The 19,840-nt window shown below is 37.7% G+C and overlaps 2 protein-coding genes across 4 annotated transcripts; one reads left to right on the top strand and one right to left on the bottom strand.

Moving 5' to 3' along the window:
* Nucleotides 1–13: 13 nt before the first annotated feature.
* Nucleotides 14–13,582, bottom strand: LOC110891246 (E3 ubiquitin-protein ligase UPL4). 3 transcript variants are annotated; one of them, XM_022138936.2, is made up of 16 exons: nucleotides 13,352–13,582; nucleotides 11,995–12,646; nucleotides 11,770–11,880; nucleotides 10,926–11,042; nucleotides 10,676–10,834; nucleotides 9,555–9,713; nucleotides 9,303–9,455; nucleotides 7,311–8,468; nucleotides 5,175–6,323; nucleotides 4,048–4,275; nucleotides 3,467–3,571; nucleotides 2,912–2,992; nucleotides 2,760–2,828; nucleotides 2,466–2,594; nucleotides 1,965–2,048; nucleotides 14–453 (listed from the first exon to the last, which is right to left on the bottom strand). In XM_022138936.2, the coding sequence occupies exons 2-16, from the start codon at nucleotides 12,634–12,636 to the stop codon at nucleotides 388–390; spliced, it is 4,410 nt and encodes a 1,469-aa protein (XP_021994628.1). In that variant the 5' UTR covers nucleotides 12,637–12,646; nucleotides 13,352–13,582; the 3' UTR covers nucleotides 14–387. The 3 variants fall into 3 exon arrangements, with proteins under 3 accessions (XP_021994628.1, XP_021994629.1, XP_035836218.1); XM_022138937.2 differs by having other exon boundaries at nucleotides 27–453; nucleotides 13,455–13,553; XM_035980325.1 differs by lacking the exon at nucleotides 13,352–13,582 and adding an exon at nucleotides 12,902–12,996 and having other exon boundaries at nucleotides 27–453.
* Nucleotides 13,583–15,716: 2,134 nt separating this feature from the next.
* On the top strand, nucleotides 15,717–16,749 carry LOC110888891 (DNA-directed RNA polymerase V subunit 5A-like). Its single transcript, XM_022136389.1, has 2 exons — nucleotides 15,717–16,004; nucleotides 16,657–16,749. Exons 1-2 carry the CDS (start codon nucleotides 15,717–15,719, stop codon nucleotides 16,747–16,749), a joined length of 381 nt encoding a protein of 126 aa, XP_021992081.1.
* Nucleotides 16,750–19,840: the final 3,091 nt, after the last annotated feature.

Below are 19,840 nucleotides of genomic sequence, written 5' to 3'. Positions count from 1 at the left end.
CAAGCAAACGACGTAACGCACCAAAAAAAACATTATGATCCAGAAAGTATAATACTACTAGAAACCATCAGTTAAAACAAACCACAACGTATAAACAACGAACCAAAATAAAAACTGCACAATGTGTTAAACCACGAGTTAAAAGTGTCGACGCTAAGAAACCATGCCATCTTTCTGTACATTTTCTTCTTCGACATGAACCAACTACTGCCTATGCCTGTCTTAGCTTAGCAGGTATTCGACACGCTCATCCGTCATCACTATCACCGCTACCACCATAACCACCATCCACAACTGCCACGTGTCGTATCCTCTGTACCACCACTGCCTAATCTGATAATTACATATTCACAGCTTATATACCTGTTTCGTGCAACCACCACGCACTTAAGAAAGATGAAACGACCCTTGCCCTTCTGTTATCGCGTATAAGAGCTTTTCCTTCATCGTTTCCTGCAAAAATTACAACTTGTTATGCAAATTATCAACATGATTCTTTTGATCACCGTCATGATTCTATGGTGATTGTAATTTTTTTTGAACGGCATATTTCGTTTATTCCTGTTGTCTGTGGGACTTGAACCCAAGACCACCACCCCATTGGCCCAGTTAAAAAATGGTCACAAAAGTGTTTGCAGGTCAACTCAACTCAAACCGTTTTGACCCGTTTCAACTTGAACCAATTTTGACCATTTACCGAATCCTACTAATGATTACGGGTGCAAACGAGCCTACTCGTGAGCTACTCGAGCTCGGCTCGAAATAAAGCTCGAATGAGCCGAGCTTAAACGAGCTTGAGCTCGAGCCCGAGCCTAAACAAGCTCGTTTAGTAAATGAGCCCGAGCTTCGCTTATCGAGCTCGAGTTGGCTCGCGAGCCTTATCGAGATAAGGCTTTCTTTTTACATATTTTTAATTAATATATTGAACATATATTTAAATACTAATATTTACCTTTATATAAATATAAAAAATAACTAAATTATATGTATAAAAATAATTATAATTAATAAAAACTAATTAATAAATACTAAACGAGTCGAGCCCGAGCCGAGCTCTAGCTAGAAAAATTACCTTCGAGCCGAGCTCGAGCTTTAGAAATAAAGCTCAAATCGAGCCGAGCTCGAGCTCGAGCTTTCATACGTTAAACGAGCTCGATCTCGAGCCTGGTCGAGCTCGGGCTCGGCTCGGCTCGTTTGCACCCAGTAATGATCTTGAAAAGAGGAAAAGAGTTGACCATTTTACACAAGTAGCACTTAGATCACAGCAAGGCTATCATGGTTTACCATTAAATTATTCGTTATAAATTTATAGCAAACTTGCAGTCATTCAAGAGACATTAATGTAAGTTTTAAGCCAGTAGTGTAGAAAAAATTCTCAAGATATAGTAGGGTTGCAAACGAACCGAACGAACACGAACAAGACCTTGTTCGTGTTCGTTTGTTAAGTATATGTGTTCATGAACACTTACCAAACGAACCGATATGTTTGTGTTCGTTCGTTAAGGAAATGAGCATGTTCGTGTTCGTTTGTTAATTTCAGGCAATGAACGCAAGCGAACGTTCATGAACACATATGGAAACAAACAAACCAACACAAACAAGCGTTCTTGAACAAAATATATAGAGAATATATAGTACATTGATACTTGTTAAATATTTTATTTTTCTAAATTTTGAAGTAAAATAAAATACAAAAACTAAAAACACCAATGAACTATCGAACACAAACGAACACAGACGAACACGTCACCGAACGTTCACGGCAATAATGAACGAATGTGGCCGCTCATTTAACTAAACGAACGAGATTGATCGTTTGTGTTCGTTTATTTATTAAACAAACGAACACAAACGAACTTTCCGCCAAATGGTTCACGAACTGTTCGCTAAACGTTCGGTTCATTTGCAGCCCTAGCCCTACTCATAATAAAATAAGCCGGAAAGAAACGGATGGTTTTATTAACCTTGGAAGAGTAAGGAGGCAGTTTGAGATAATTAGCGCATGTCATCACACTCGGAAGGTCAGCATCCACCACTTTATCGCAATGCTGTCGAGAAACAGAGACCCATTTGAGATAAAAAGATTCTAGACACAATACACACACATATATACATATATATTCTGAAAAAAAAGAGTAAAGTACACGGATCGTCCCTGTGGTTTACCAAAATTTTGGATTTGGTCCCTAGCTTTCCAAAAGTACACAGATGGTCCCTGTGATTTGCACTTTGTAACGCAGTTAGTCTCCATCTTTTCCAAAAGTACATGGATGGTCCCTATGGTTTGCACTTAGTAACGTTTTAGTCCCTAACTTGGACATGCGGACTAAATGCGTTACAAAGTGCAAACCACATGGACCATCTGTGTACTTTTGAAAAGCAAGGGACCAAGGGACCAAATCCAAAATTTTGGTAAATCACAGCGACCATCCCCGTGTACTCGAAAAAAAAATTACAATACTGACCTTGCGTACGATTGTGAGTTTTGGGTTTAGTGATGCCAAACCACCAAGTGGAAGCCGTGGGGAACCGGTAACAAACTTCACAAACGCTTTTTGCTGCTCGTAATCAAACTCTTGTATGATCTCTAGAAACTGCATTTTTTTACGAAAAAAGAGGACAAGTAATTGGTTTCTACAAAACTAAACCGGTAGATAATAAATAATTCATAAATCAAGTTTTTTTTTTTTTTTTTTTGAAATTCATAAATCAAGGTTAAATACTTAAATGGACTTGAGGAACAAAAAATAAATACTGACGTGTAAAATCGGAGGACTGCTAGCAGTATATCCATGATCAAACTTGATGAGATCCGAAAGTTGAGTTGACTGCCGAAAGAATAACCATATTAGCATCCGGAGATAGTAATCTAAGTTTGACCAATTAAGTTGACTAAAAAGTAAAAACATACGTTCCAAGTTTCGCTTTCTCCACATAAGAGACGTTCTAGTTCCTTGTCGGTGAATATCTGAAGATTGTCTATGGGGAAAACCTAAATAAACAAGAATCAAATTGTTCAGCAAATTCTTACAATTAATCGAACGACCTTAATATAACAACCTTTTAGTAGGGTAAAATATCTAATAGGTCACATAGCGCTCGCTATAGCGTTTAACGAGGCGAGGTGTCGATAGGTCACCGATATGATTTTGGCGCCTCCATGGCGTGAAAATAGCGAGATTACAGGTTTTTTTTAATATAAAGAGCGATAATATATGCCTATAAAATAGCAGGGTTTTCGTTTTTTTTAATATGCATGCGGAAACAACGTATATTGATAAAATACACATATAAATATTTCTAAAATTATCTTCTGGTGTATCACTAAACATAAACAGCGCCTGCTATTTCATCGCTATCGCTACGTAGGGGTAGTTTGTCGCTATCGTCCGCTATTCGCTATTAACAACTATGGTATAAACAGTTAAACATTACATTACAACACAAAAGCAGAAAAAAAAAAAACCTGATTAAATCCCGATCTAAAAGCATCCATTTGTCTAGAAATTCCAGAATTTATGGTCGCATCGACCACAAGTTCGATGTATTCCTCCAAATTTGCAGAATTCACCTGGAAAATTAAAGAATTCATCATTTTTAGCGTAAATGTTAAAACTGGAAAATAACGATACTTATAGAGTAAATTACAAAAATCGTCCTTTATGTATGTCACTTATTGCAAACTGTGTCCTTTGTCTTCAATAATTACAGAAAACGTACTCGATGTTTGCAAACCCTTGCAAGTTATGTCCTTTAGCCCTAACTCAGTTAATTTTTGTGGTTAAATCTGACCAAATGGACCCCACATGAGAGTAAAATGACCAAAATACCTTCATGTGGGATCCATTTGATCAGACTTAACTACAAAAAATTAACTGAGTTAGGGCTAAAGGACATAACTTGCAAGGGTTTGCAAACATCGAGTACGTTTTCTGTAATTATTGAAGACAAAGGACACAATTTGCAATAAGTGACATACATAAAGGACGATTTTTGTAATTTACTCATTATATAATAATATAGCAACAGTAATAATATATCCCACACCATTTCTTTATCGGGCCCGGAAGCAAGGATGTAATCAGGATAGCCCGGAAGAGTAAAATCGAGGTGCAGGTCGTTGATTTTCGTATCATGGAAGCACAGGTTAAGATCATCGGCTGATATTTTTCCAACTGATTCTAAATATTTTCTCCGTTCAATGAGAGCCTGAAACTCGATAAGGGTCTTGCCTAGAACCGGGTCAAATAACTGTATGTCGTACAAATTGAGTTCCTGCAATACCACCAATTTCATGAATTCCAAAAAGAACAATGCGTAAAATCAACATTAAGTTATATTCACATATCGTTCATCGGGATGAGACCGAACTGGACCAGGCTGGACCGAACCAGGCCGAACCCAAAAGTTAATAATACCAATGTAGAACCGGTTCGTATTACGGACTGGACCAGACCAATAACAGGTTTTGCGGAAACTTTAAAACTGGGAACATGACCAAATATATAGTCGATCCGCTCCCGACCTGGTTCTTCAGGTTTATCAGCCCGGACTGGCTCGAAATTAGAACCGATTTTTAGGCCTGTAAACGAACCGAACGTTTATGAACTGTTTGTGAACTTGTTTGGCGGGAAGTTCATTTACTTAATCAACGAACAAACATGAACACAATTTTCTAGTAATAAAAATAGGTTTTCCAATGGAATTTATCAAAATTAATCACTAATTTAAATAAAAATTACTTTATATTCGTTTATGTTCAATCAATTATGTTCATTTGTGCGGTTTATTGTTTGTTAAATTATGTTCGTTTAAGTTTGTTTATGTTCGTGAACTGTTCGTTTAGGTTCTAACCGAACGAACATAAACGAACACGAACATGCCCGTTTTCTTAATAAACGAACATGAACAAAAAAATCTGGATTATATGTTCGTGTTCGTGTTCGTGTTCGTGTTCGTGTTCGTGTTCGTGTTCGTGTTCGTGTTCGTGTTCGTGTTCGTGTTCGTGTTCGTGTTCGTGTTCGTGTTCGTGTTCGTTCGGTTCATTTACAGGCCTACAGCTTTTTAAAAATTATACCCAGCCAAGAAATGTTTTTTTAAACAACCGGACTGAATATAAGCGGTTTTGTCAGCACCGGCCTATTTTTGCAAACCCTATTCAAGTAAAAACTGACCTGTCCAAGTATTAGCTTATAGAAAGCTTTGGAAAACGGAAGATCCAAAACCCGCCCATCGTGAAGGGCCTTCGCAACAATCTGGCCCAAGAGGAGAAACTTTCTTTTCACTTCCGAAAACTCTATATCATTCGAGACGCTGACGGTAGGAGCCCACGGGCCTGGAAAGAGCCCAAACGGAGATCCAACAAGCCCGGAATCCAAGAAACTGTCTCCTCTCCACATCCCGAGACCCGTTTTTTGAAACTCGTTACTCACGAGTGTAAAGAACTCCAATGTCGGGCCAAGACCAGTACCAACTTCTTCGTCGTATTTCACTTCAAGAACAACTTTTTGACCCGCGTGAAGATCCATCATCTTGGTAGCGGATTCGAGAATCTGATGTCGATATACGAGAAACTTTTTTCTCGGCATTGTTGAATCGTTTTGAATAGTCGAACTCGACCCCGATGAAACCCGAGTTTGACTTTGTGGCTTACCGAATGCGGTCAACCGGAAGTACTTACATCTAGCTTCGAAACTAAACAAGAACGCGCACGACGCCATTAGTTGCGAACACCATGATGGCATCCCACCCGTAGAGATCGCTAACGGGTCCCGCATCTGCTGCTCTAGCTTTTCCGTTAACCTACTATTTACAAACTCGTTTGAAATACCGAAAACGCCCTCGCCCGTTACTCTTGCACCGTCAAAGTCAGTAATTCTACCTTGCGCAAAAGCATGGATTTTTTCGTACGACGTGATATGATACCGAAACCGGTTCACCGCTTCCAATATTCTCAACAGAAATAATATATTGTAACATGGAGTTGACTTTTCCACAGCTGCCCCGATTTCCGAAAAAAGGGGTTTTTTCAAGGCGGATGACCAACGAGCATGACATCGAAAATATTGGGAACTGACTTCCTCCGATTTCAACGCTTTCTTGTACGTTACTTTGTGCGTTTGATTCCATAACGCTGCATGGGTGACGGTGTCGTATTGTGCTTTGTGGTGACGGATAACCGCTTGATATAATGTTGACCTCCGGTCAATTAGCTTTCCTTCGAGGAAAAACGACAGATGACCATCGTTTTGACTGGATTGAGGATGTTCGGTGCTCATACTACTATCCTTTTCTGTAGCATTTTGATCATGATCCATAGAATCCTGAAATAAAAATATAACAATTTGATATCGAAATACCATTTTCATGGAAAAATATGTATGATATTATAATGTGATAATAAATAATCAAAACTAGAACTTTGACCCGTGCCGCACGCTGCAGCGGCAAAGTCGTGTTTGTGACTTTGTTACACGTGTAACGAACATGACATTACTCGTTTTTTGCTTTGCTACACACGTTACGTTCATGACATTAACGTCATTAGACATAGATAAAAAAGAGTATGTCTCGGATGTTGTGGAGTAAAGTCGTAAAAGTAATTTAGACAGTGGTGTAAAGTCGTAAAAGTAATCTAGACACTACCGTGGTCAGATGTAGATAAAATTAGTATAACAATGTATCACGTTGCGGAGTAAAGTCGTTAAAGTAATTTAAACAAAAGGAGGTGTCAAGTTATTAAGTAGAAAATGTTGGACAGTCAAAGCTGTCAATTACCAAAAGTTAGAAGTGAAGAGGGTCGTAAAAGTTACTTAAACAAAAGGACGTGTCAAGTTTTTAATTAGAAAAGGTTGAAGGGTCAAAGTTGTCAATAACCAAAAAGTTAGAAGTGAATGTGTAACTTACTTAAAGATGAAGGTTATAGTGTTTCATGTCAAAAGTTTGAGGGTTAACAGTGAATGTTGTCAAAAGTTTGAGGGTTGATGAATGTTGTCAAGAGTTGAGGGTTAATGAATGTTGTCAAGAGTTGAGGGTTAATATGTGAATGTTGTCAAAAGTTGAGGGTTAAAATAGAAAGGTTGTCAAAAGTTGGAGGGATAATATGTGAATGTGTCAAAAGTTGAGGGTTAAAATAGAAAGGTTGTCAAAAGTTGGAGGGATAATATGTGAACGTGTCAAAAGTTGAGGGTTAAAAGAGAAAGGTCCACCGACGCTTAAAAACCTATGTAGCCTATTTACTCGACGCTTAAAACTGTAACGATACTAATGTAGCCAAAACTAGTAGATTAAACGCGAAAGGAAGAACTTACATATGCAAATTCATTTCGGCGTGATGATTCACCAGAAGTCGGTTCGACGTTGTTCGGACTTGTAACCGACCCATTTTCATCATCTTTATTACTCTCTAAACAAACTTTAGGCCATAAAAACTTTTCAATTGCATCAAAATCCGAAAGTGGGTCAACACTTTGAACATCTGACGAATAGTCAACTAAAGTCAACTCTCCATCTTCCTTTCCAAACAGAACTTTCATACACGGGTATGTAGTGCAATGCCTATACGGAACCGTAGCATACGAATTTCTGTGTTTGGATACGTTGTTCACTACAACGGGAAAATCTTCGACAGACGATAACCCACTCTGTAATTTAGAAATAAATTCCGATAATGAAAAGTTTGACCAAAAAAGTCTCGCGAAAGTCTTCAGTCTTCTCTCGGCAACACAGTCTTGACTGTTTGACCCGTTACCGTCAGAAATTCGTCTAGAACATTCACCGCTAGATAGATAATTAAACAACGCATCGGTAATTCCACTTTCGACAAATTCAAAAGTGGAAATAATATCGGGTCCGTTAAGATGCGACATGATTTGATGCAACACATGATCATACCCTTCTTCAGGGATACTATGAGTAATCATAGACGCCAATCCGGTAGATAAAGATTTCAACTTTTCGAGGATATCGGTTGTTCCGTTTGCTGACGTGGACGCGTTTTTGTTGAAGTAATCCGTTCGTATGCTCTTCGCAAGCGTTTGAAGAGAATCGTTATCCATCTTACAATTCAGTGATTCTGACGCTGATGAAGACTTACAGTTGTCGAACGAATAGCATAAGCATTGTTTTCGACTTGACTCGTTCGATAACTGAATATCGTTGAACATCGTAAACATGAAATTTGAACCCTTTTCCGGGACTATAAGTGCATCGATGGCGAAAAGGACTCCTTCCTTTACAAAAGGGTCCACAAACGCATCGTTGCTTTTTCGAAGGATAGTGTCGGAAATAGTTAGGGCTAGCATTATTACGTGCCGATCCTTTCGAGTGAACACTCCGGCCAAAAACCTTGAAATGTTGGCTTGTTTAAGCAAATCCAAAAGTGTATCAGCGTTGATGTAATAAATTAGCTTGTCGATAACGCATAGACATCCGTAACAAATGTATAAATCAACGCCTGAATCAACAACCTGTTTGGGGATTATAAGATGAAAAGAATAATAATAATAAGCGCATAATGCCAATTATATATATATAGAGAAAGGTTAACGTACATTACGGCTTAACGTACATCACGTATGACAGGTAATTACGCACGTTCATTTTAAAATCACGCACGTTATAACTCAAAAATCCAAAATCACGCATGTTGAAACACAATAATCACGCATATTGAAAACATTAATCACGCATGTTATAGAACAAATCACTCACGTTGTCGTACGTGAAGTACGTTAAGCCGTAATGTACGATACACTTTTTCTATATATATAATACTACATAAGCCTTGCAACATGATTTACAACTAGGATTGCAAACGAACCAACGAATTGTTAAGGAATTATGTTCACGAATGGTTCATGAACACTTATTGAACGAGATTTTATGTTCGTGTTCGTTTGTTAAGGAAATGAACGTGTTCGTGTTCAACGAACACAAACAGACGTTCATGAACACAAATGAACACAAACTAATGTTCATGAACACAAATGGAAACAAACGAACACAAACAAGCATTCATGAACATAATATATAATACACTGATACTTATTATATATATTATTTGTCGGAATTTTGAAGTACTTAAATAAAATATAAAACTAAAAACACTAATGAACTATCAAACACAAACGAACATAAGCGAACACGTTACCGAACGTTCACGAACATAAATGAACGAACGTAGCCTCTGTTCATGTTCGTTCATTTAATTAAACGAACGAAATTTCTTGTTCGTTTTCGTTCACAAACTGTTCATTGAACATTCGGTTCGTTTGCAGCCCTAACACTTAATTACAACCAACCTGGATCAAGACATGCAATAAATCATTCCCGAACTTCTGCAGAAAATTAGGATTATTCTCCAAAAAAGTTGCCTTTTCTTCTGCCAATGGGACCTCGTGATTTCTATCTACAACGGGCAGCAGCTGTATCAACAACTTCAAAACTTCATGTGCCTGAGAAAAAAAATATATATGTAAATTATATTTAATTTTCAAGCATCAATGAAATATATAGGTAAATTATTTTGAACACGTGTGTCGTTTGACTTTGACCTGATCGTTTTGACCAACTGCCCGAGGGGAAGGCACTCCATGTGAAAGATCATAAGTTGACAAAATATCCTTCAATATGCTACTTATATTTAGATCAAAAAGCGTCCTAACGGCTATCATAGAACCAGAAGCGAGTTTAACAAGTAGTCCGATCAGACCCTAAATATAAATTCACAAAAGTTAGAAACTGATGATAAAAGTGTGTGTGTGTGGGGGGGGGGGGGATTCATTTCATGTGAGAACTCCTCCGAATTGAGAGAACCGCGAGAACTACTTCCCGTGTGAGTTTTTCAACCAAACCTTGCACACACGTAGATTAAACTCTAACTAAGACATCTGTGGAAAAAAAAAAAGTTGACGAGTCGGCATTTATTCGACACGTAAGTTTGATTTACGGTGGTGTAAATGGCTGATGACGCCATCAGCTTCAGAACGTTACGGCAGTGTAAATTTGTTTTACACAGCCGTAAGAAGTCGTAAACGATATTTTTTTTCGTAAAAAAATCGTCAGTTTTAACTTTTATTTCAAGAAGTTCTCAAGTTCTTATTTTAATGTGAACACAACAAAATAAACCCACCCACCACCACCCAAAACCTAAACACCTACCCCCACCCCACCACAACCCAAAAACCTAAACAACCCCCCCCCCCCCCCACCCACCCCCCCACCCCCCACCCAAGCTAAATGTTAAAAACTAAACCATAAAGTTAAACCCCACAACTAAATGCTAAAAAACTTTTTTATATTTTTATTAAAAATCGCTAAATTTCATCACTAAAAAAATGAACAGCACCGATGCACATGTGCAACGGTACTTTTTGTTCAATTTTTTTTACATAAAAGAACGCTAAATTCCGTCACTAAAAAACAAAAAAGAACAACAGTACCGCTGCACATGTGCATGCTGTGCAGTGATACTGTTCCCTTTTTTAGTGACGAAATGTAGAGTTTTTTTATTAAAAAATAAAAGAAAAAATATTTTTGTGTGTTTTTAATTTTTTTTAGGTATTTTTGGTTGTGTTCACATTGGTTCTCGCGGTTCTCGCAATAAAGGGTGGTTCCTAACGGATCCTTATCCTATATATATATATATATGATAAAAAGAATAAGATCTACATACGGTATCAACAGAATGAGATAAAGTGGTCTTGCTGTTCAAATCAATGAGATGTGCGACTTGATGAATCAAACCATTCTTCGAAAGTTCATCGAGCATCTCAGGGGATTGGTGTACTCTTTCGGCTATTTTGATTAGGCATGTAGCAACGTGTTCGACAAGCTAAAAATTAAAAAAGAAATACGTCAATACATTCTTTAAAAGATATGATTAAACACGATAAGTTATAATTAAATTAAAAAAATGAAGAAACCTTATTGTCCTCATACTGAAGAAGTTGGCACAATATTGGAACGGCATCCATAAAAGGCGAAAAACCTTCGGATGGAAGCTTCTCACAAATGTTCACCACAGTCGAAAGCGCAACCCTCTTTTTTGATTTCACAAATAAAAAAAAAATTTAATGCATTTTAAATTAATTTATCAATGTCAACTAAACGCAAACAAATATCAGTTCAAAGGGTCAAGTTATTCTATAAAGGCTTCTAATTGTAAGAAGTGTAAGAAGGATTTATAGAGTGACAAGTGTCCAATAACCTAAAACTAAACCCACTACATCACCACCAAAAACCTAAACACCCACCCCCACCCCACCACCACCCAAAAACCTAACCCCCCCCCCCCCCCCGGGCAAAAAAAACAAAAAAAAAAAAAACTATACCTCACCAAAAAAAACCCCAAAAAACCTAAACCCCCCCCCCCACCCCCACCCCCACCCCCCAAAAACCTAAAAAAAACCTAAACCCCCACCCCCCAAAAACCTAAAAAAATCTAAAAAAAACTAAACACCCACCCCCCAAAAAAACCTAAACCCCCACCCCCCATCCCTCACCCCCTCGGCAAAAAAAAAAAAAAAAAAAAAAAAAAAAATTAGGGTGGGGGGGGGGGTGTTTAGGTTTTTGGTACATGTTTAAGGTTTTTTTTTTTTTTTTTGTAGTGGGGTTTTTTTGTGTAGTGGGTTTCTTTAGGTTATTGGACACTTGTCACTCTATAAATCCTTCTTACACTTCTTACAATTAGAAGCCTTTGTATTTGATCCTAATCCTCAGTTCAAATAAACAGTTATTTTATTTATTGCCGCAGTCTTAGTGTCTTACCTGGATACTAGTAGAAAAGAAATCAATATAAGTAAGAACCGCCATTATCGCACCAGACTGTAGACACGCAAGCGGTTGCTCACGCGATATTTTCTGTAGCGCTTGCAAACACTATACCGTAAAAAGAAAAGCCGCATATCAGAGTCGATAAAATGAAGGTGATAACTATGCTATGCAGTTAATGCGGTAAAAAATCGGATATCGCTATAATTCCGAAAAGCTTACCTGTTCAGCAACATCGACATACTCAATGGCCAACAATCGCTGACAAAGTACCGGAATGCCGTTATATCTAACGATAAAACTCGAAGATCGAGAATGAGTGTCGCATAAATAAGTTAAAGCCCTAATAGATAAAAGCATAATCTCCGGGTTGCTTTCATGTCCAGCCAACTTTATAAGAACAGGGGATAACGAATTCGCCATTAAACTCGACAAAGAACTATCCGTACAGAACGACAGTATTTCACAAAGCTCTCTAAGCGCATTTTCTTGAGCGGGTTCCTCGGTTTCTCCGCTTAAAACCGATAACACCCTCTTGAACTTCACTTGATCGTCGGATAACCTCTGCCTTTGGTATTCGAGCATTGCGTTTCGGTTTCTCCTGTGTTCTGTATCGCCCATTTCGTCTGAATCGCATGACCCGTATGCTGAATCTTTATCTTCGTCTGTTCGGGCTGAGCCCGACCCGGATGCAGATGAAGATGTTTCCATTTCGTGATCATGGGTCTGGTTTGTGGAGGTACTTGCGGTCGTTTCCATCGGTGATACTGATGAACTTGCTCTGAACTCCAATGAACTACAAGTTCTTTTATCCGCTGGAAATTCGTCGATTGCATCCGCTCGTTTCTGTCCCCGATTTCCCATCAAAATTTCACTAAAAAAAAAAAAAAAAAAAAATTGTTAGCACCATCAACAAGTTAACCAATTTCTACAAACATCTTGATCTCAAATCATACAGAAAATACCAAATTTAACCACAAAAATTAGAACAAATCACACTTAAATACCAAAACCTGATTACCAAACAAGATAAAGGAAAATTATCAAAATCAATTATAAATTACAAAAAAAAAAAAAAAAAAAAAAAAACATGATCTTTAATCATCATACAAAAAATATCAATAATTACCACTAAAATGAGAACAAAACATACTTCTGCAACAAAAACAACTTGCAGAGCAAGATATACAAAAAAAAAAAAAAAAAAAAAAAAAAAAAAAAAAATTCAAAACCAATCAGTACAATGATCAAAAGTTGGAACAAATCACACTCTCACACCAGAAAAAATAAATGGAAAAAAAATGTCAAAATCAACAACAATAATAATCAACAAAAACTTACCAATCAGCATAAAACAAATAAAACAAAGAACTAAATAACTTAAAACAAACCCTTGATCAATTAATTATTTGGTCACCCATATGAAGCTTAAAACCGACATAAAATAAATAATAAAAAAATAAATAAAGATAAAATAAACATGATTGATGATGCGTGTGGTTGAAGAAAGATCAAATCTTTAAAACCTTTTTTTATGAAATAAGTAATAATAAGATGTTTATGAGTGGAAAAAGATTACCTTTTGTGTGTTATTACGAAGTGGGTATGTGAATAATTGTAAGAGTTGCAGAAATGGATATTGAAATCCCTAATTTTTAGTGGAAATTTAAAGAGGGTTTTACCCTAATTTACAGAGGAGGAGGAGGATGATGATGATGATGATGATGATGATGATGGTGAAATGGTGATGATGATGGAGAAGAAATAGGATGGTATTTTGAGTGTTTATGTTTTAGATTGATATTGATATACTACGTTAAATAGATGAATAAATAAAATAATAAAATTATAATTTTATTTTATATAATAATATTAATTAATAAATAAATAATAATGATTATATTAATTAAAAATCTTGTCTACTTTTATCAATATCAACTATTGTTAGAAATTTCCGGTGTGTAGTTATGAATATAACAATTCAAAGAAAAGTGAGATATGATGATTCCATTAAAGATTCAAAGTTATTATCTTTATCAATTATATTTCAAATAAATGATTTTAAATAATTTATTTTAATGTGATATTTGAGAGGTATGTGAAATGAAATTTATTTTAATGTGGAGAAAAATGCCCGGATAGTCCCTGTGGTTTCACCTTTTTTCACCTATAGTCCGCAACTTTCTAAAATTACCTGAATAGTCCCCAAGTTTTCAACTTTCGTTCCCGGATAGTCCCTAGACCTAACATCAGTTAGTTTTTACAGTTAAGTGAGTGTAAAATGACAAAACTACCCTTCATTAAAAAAAGTAAAACATTAATAGATCATTTATAAATATAAGTGGGTCCCACCACTATAACTCTTACCTACTTTAACTTCCACACACACCACCACCATCATCATCCCCACCCACACTGCCCCCACTACCACGACACCTCTCTCTCTCCCTCTCTCCCTCTCTCACCATTGCCTCCATCCAAAAACGAAGATCGAGACGGTTCTGATTCAGACAACCACAAGCAGCGGCTAGGGTTCGGTAGCGTGCAACTGTGTTAGACGGTGGCTACCGTGTTCCATGGCGACGACGGGGATGTTGACTGAGGGTTAGGGTTCAGGCACTTGGCGGCGATGTAGGGTGCTTCGATGACGGAGAAGAGAGTTCAACAGTGAATAGACGACGGTTGGAGTCATAGCTGCGATTCCTACCAGTTGGGGTTCCAGTCCACCGCCGGAGAAGACGCAAGACGACACTGGTGCTAACGGGTCCCGATGAAGTATCTGTTGATTCCGACCAAAAGACGTCTCTGGTGACTCAATCTAGGGTTCCGACCAAGAGACGCAGGTTCCGATGGGCATGCAGGTTCTCGACACCTTACGATTGTTTAGTGAAGCAGAGGTGACGAGATAGTGTTAGAGCAACATATTAGTCTCTGGTGTTGATTAAGTGTATCGTAAAATTTCGTTTTTCCGGTAAAGCATTTTTTAAAACTTTTTGTGACCGGTGATGAAATACGGAGGACTTGCAGGTTGAAAAAGAATTGATGTTTGTTACTGATATCGTTGAATATTACTGTTGTTGTTTGTATAAAACAAGAGAAAGTAGGATTGAAAAGTTGATTTGCAGGTTATTAGATCTTAGACTGAAATTGTTAGGCTGATTGATATTGGGTATGTGTGAGTGTTGTTGAGGTAATTGTGAGTAATAGAAGCTGAGTGTTTGTGATTTGTTTCAGAAACGAAGAAAGAAGTAAGGTATCATTGAATTGGTTAGTTGCTGGTTGTATCGTAGATATTGTTGTTTGCGACAATAGTGTTAGAATTGAGAGTTGCAACTGAATTTTATTGAAAAAGAAGTAAAAGTGTTAAGTTGCAGAGTATAAGCAACGGTGGTGGTGGTGGTGGTGGTGTGGTGGTGGTGGTGGTGGTGTGGTGGTGGTGGTGGTGGGTCCCACATAAATTGTAAAATATTAATTATATTTCTTTTAATTTTTTAGTTATTAATTTGGCAGTAAGGGTAGTTTTGTCATTTTACACTCACTTAGCTGTAAAAACTAACTGATGTTAGGTCTAGGGACTATCCGGGAACGAAAGTTGAAAACTTGGGGACTATTCAGGTAATTTTAGAAAGTTAGGGACTATAGGTGAAAAAGGCGAAACCACAGGGACTATCCGGGCATTTTTCTCTTTAATGTGTTATTATTTGTGAGGTAAAGTTTATAAAGGATGATATACGGTTATGCGGTACGGGGTTCGTCCCTGTCGCGTCCCGGTACGGCGCCGTCCCCCTCTCCATTTCATGCTCTTCGTCGTCGGTCCAGCTTCGTTGCCAACGCCGGGATCTCGACGTTTAGGACGGTCCTCCCCCTCTCTCACACACCAATAACCCCCAAATCCAAAATCAAACCTCCAAATCCAAAATCAAACCCTCATTTCAACACAAACCATGGACGAAAATGGCGGAGACGCAATGGAAACCGATACCAACAACAACAACGGCACCGTCGGAAAGTGTCTGAGCAGCTTCGTAGACGACGGCACCGTTGAGAGCCACCGCAACTACCTCTCACGCAGAACCCTCTTAGAAATGCTCAGAGACAGAGACAGAGTCTACGATGTCTTCATTTCTGAAATTGATCTCACTCTTCGTCAGTTTCGTGACCTCCATGGTAAAGATATCGACGTTGACCGTATTCGAATCAGTGCTTCTCATGTTTCCGATCCTGAAAATAAGGTATTTAGTTCGATTTGATTTGTTTTTTACACTTTTTAATAAACCCCCAAATCCAAAATCAAATCCTCCTTAATCGAGATGGAGGGTGGTGGGTTTTTGTCTGAAGCTGATAAGCACAGTTCTTGCATTTTGTGTTGTTGTTTGGTAATTGAAAGTGAATGTGTGATCAGATGAACTGTATTTTGTGGGTGTTGATTAAGAACCAAAATTGGGGCTTTTTGTGATGGTTGATCAGATGCAAAGCATCAATCTTGTTGTTGATTTGTGGGGTAGGATAAATTAAAAAGTAGATAAATTAAAAAAAAATTAAGATGGTGGGGTATGATCATCCTCCCATTTCCAGTGTTTTACCATGGCGGATCATCCTCTAAGAGACTATGATGTGGCGCCTACGTGACGGATCATCCTCCAAAAGAGAACCATCACCATAACGCATAGTCTAATAGTGAATAGGGTTGCATTCATTGTGTATTTAATAGGGTTAGATAGGGGCTCTATTTATGAATAGTATATTACATTACACTTAAATATATTTAGTATGATAATTATATAACTAGTCTAGTAAGCTCAGGGCGGTAATGAAATGTAGCTTGGATTGTAAAGAGTTTTTTTTTTTTAATAATTTTTCCCTGAGATACTATCACGATTGTAGTGGATATTGGTTGAAACAGTGGCATTGACAAGGCTTTCGCAGAGCAAGTTGTTTCCTCTAAGGTTTGATGCGGATGTTAATGACATGAGGTGACAACTAGGATTTCGCAAAGCATGTTATTTCTATTTAAGGATGGCAATGGGATTGGTTTAAGTAATACCAGTCTCATACCCAATTATAAAAGTTTACCTATCTAGTAATTACTCACCAAGTATATCATGTAGCTTATTAAAAATTACCCGTCAGGTAGCCCATAAGCACATAGCATAAATTCGGGCACTAGTGGATGATAAGCCATCCATTTTTTTATCTCATTGTAAGTTGTAAACATACATCTATGTAGTTTTATGGGGGCTGATAATGGATATTTGAAATTTTATACTCCAACTTAGGTCTCCTACATTCACTCATATACAATTACATCATTTTTTGAAGATATATGCGACTACTAGTTGACCCGTATAATTTTATTTTTAACGGTTAAGAGAGTTGTTAAGCTTCATATGCAAGAAAGGATAAATATGGCAAAATTATTTTGTGTGTATATATTCGCATTGGACTAATCTGCTTTTAAGGCTATAGAGTGTGGTTATGATATTTATGACTTTCTATATCAGTCTCATGTCACCCATCTCTAATTCATTATCCAAATCACTCCTCTAAGACTGGTGGATGTGGTTTAAAGCCCCTATGGGCTTTATAGTGCCACGTTATAGCCATGTATACACCACATAAGCGAGGGATAAAGCACATTGGTTGAAAAGCCCCTCTCAAGCCTCCTTTTGAAACAAAATACAAAAAAATAAGAGGAAAAACTCTGATTGGTTGAAAACATTGGGGCCCACCTGCACATGCCAATGGCGCTCGTTACTGGGATGGAGCCCCCTCCATAGCGCCCCCTCACCCTTTAGCGCCTAGGAAATGGAGGAGGGGCACTATGGAGCGCCATTGAAGTTGATGTGGCGGGTGGTGGTATACCACACCCCCTGGTCTAAGGCTATGGTCATGACCTAAACCACTATCTCCTTATTTATTTTTTTCTAAAGAAAAATGGAAATGAAATCTTGGAAAATGGAAAAGAGGACCAAGATTGTCATGGTTTAATCCATGCAAACCATGGTGGCTCAGGCAAGGGGGTGGTGTAGCCTTCCATTCATGTTCCTACGTGGCGAATCATGTCCCAACCATGACCCCTACACCCTTCAGCCTAAGAATAAATCAATTACCCAGTCCTATACCTAATTACCCGACCTCATACCCGTCCCAAATGTTTCAGGTTCAGGTTCAATTGCCATCTTAATTCTATTAGGTATTCCAAAGACTATTGGGAGTGGTTGTTGTGAAACTTTGGTAGTCTGTTCGCTCAAAATTGCCTGCCAAAGTCATAACCTATTTTGCAATAAGCGATTGCCCAAGTCGGAAATAAGCTTTGGGTTATGAACCGACTTTGATTTGCAAGAATCGATTTAACAATGGATTTGATTTGGGGAATGTTTGATAAATACGAAATGATTTGATTTTTGGAAAAAGATTGTAGTATCAGGGAATCGATTTAAACGAGTCGATCAGAAGAGTTCTTGACCAAATCAGAGGCGGAATTCAGTGATTTGATCTTCATTCAGCTTGATATGCACTTAGAAGTAGATTAACTGTCTCTTGTATTGATTTGACAACTTTACACGGGCTGGAGACATTTCGGCAGAGATTCGCTACCGGAATCTAAAGTTACAAATGAGAAACTCAAGACACCTATTTACAGGAAAGCCACTTCGCACGAACCAGCATATGCCAGTTCGCACGAACTGGCCACTTCGTGTGAACCTGCTGGTTCCGCTCAGTTTCCCGTTTTTCTCGAACTACGCGTCTTGGTTTATCTAATCTATTACATGATTCAATACAAGATGAAGTCAACAGACATATGCACCAACAAACTCCCCCTTGGATGTTGACGAGTCTTTAGTGTATTGAGTCTTCAGTCTTGATCAGTCTTCTCGCTCTCTCCAAAGTATCTGTCTCTGTAAGCATCCTTCAATCTCTCTCCTCTTCTTATCTGAATCTCATCCTGGCTCTATCCTCTCTTTAATTCTCTTGATCAGGTCTCTTGATTCCTTAAGCTTATCAGCATCTCAGCTTCTATCTCGAACGCTGTTCCAGGATCTGTACCTGGATCTTACGTCTTCAGACTCCCCCTTCGCTAACAAACTCCCCCTTAAGTGCAACTGGGATCGCAGTCTGGAATTCACTATATACAGGCTCTGGATCGAAAACCTGGCTTTACAGATTTCACATATTCAGGAACGTCTCCTGGCTCTCCGTAGCAACAAAATCAGAAATCTGGCTCTAATCTGCATACGAAAATCCTCAGGAGTAGAAACCTTGCTCTTTCACAGCTTTTACCTGCACATACTCTACCCAAAAGTAAGGTTTTTTTATTTATGACAATTTTAATCTCTGCTTAACCATTTGTATGAAAGTTAAATCAAGTTCAACTTAATGACCTTGATTAACCATTTGTATTCGTAACACTTAAATTTGGTATCAAGTTAATGAACCATTTAATCATTTCAAAATCAAACAAACTCTCCCAACCCTGTTGTTCATCATGTTTAGCACTCGGAATTTTGAAAATCAGCTTTTCAACATCAGTTGTCGAAAATAAGATGAAATAAAATCTTTTTGAGTTTTCAAAATTTTATGCTAAAACACACTAATGAAAAACATTTTGGATTTTTTCTTTACTGAAAAGCAGTAAGTAAATATTTAGAGACAATATTTTTGTGAGTTTGTGTAAGAGGATCATATCAGTTTTTGAGACAAATCACTAACACCGTTGACCTTTTTAGACTTTAAGTTCTAAACGATTCACTTAGATTGTCAGTATATTGATCCACTTAAATTTTCACACAAACTTCAATTGTTTCGAGATACGAGAATTAGTGTTTTAAGCACTTAACTTATCCGTGTATCCCACCTCAGAATATACTCCCGTATCAAGATTCCTATATTCAATCTTACAGGTGAATGTACACTAATGATATCTGTAAACGGGTAATGCGAGACCATGAGAGCTCAGGTTAGAACTTCCGTTTAGACAAAGAGATGATGGCTCGTCTTTAGGAGTGTCCCGTTTGGGGATCTTTTCTTCAACAGCACATGATTAGCATTTTTCAATGTTTCATCATTT

Source organism: Helianthus annuus, chromosome 11, assembly GCF_002127325.2.
Source record: "Helianthus annuus cultivar XRQ/B chromosome 11, HanXRQr2.0-SUNRISE, whole genome shotgun sequence".
Classification (NCBI taxonomy): Eukaryota; Viridiplantae; Streptophyta; class Magnoliopsida; order Asterales; family Asteraceae; genus Helianthus; species Helianthus annuus.
Note: the sequence above shows the minus strand (reverse complement) of the source record. Positions and strands in the feature narration are given on the sequence as shown.

What these genes read in the sequence shown, in the direction of transcription:
- LOC110891246 (XM_022138936.2), bottom strand. Translation starts at nt 12,636, where the DNA reads ATGGGAAATCGGGGACAGAAACGAGCGGATGCAATCGACGAATTTCCA. An exon ending in CAGTTGGTCAAAACGATCAG is followed by an intron (nt 9,456 to 9,554) that starts GTCAAAGTCAAA and finishes TTTTTTTCTCAG; the next exon opens with GCACATGAAGTTTTGAAGTT. An exon ending in GCAGTCCTCCGATTTTACAC is followed by an intron (nt 2,595 to 2,759) that starts GTCAGTATTTAT and finishes AAAAAAATGCAG; the next exon opens with TTTCTAGAGATCATACAAGA.
- LOC110888891 (XM_022136389.1), top strand. Translation starts at nt 15,717, where the DNA reads ATGGACGAAAATGGCGGAGACGCAATGGAAACCGATACCAACAACAAC. An exon ending in TTTCCGATCCTGAAAATAAG is followed by an intron (nt 16,005 to 16,656) that starts GTATTTAGTTCG and finishes TCACGATTGTAG; the next exon opens with TGGATATTGGTTGAAACAGT.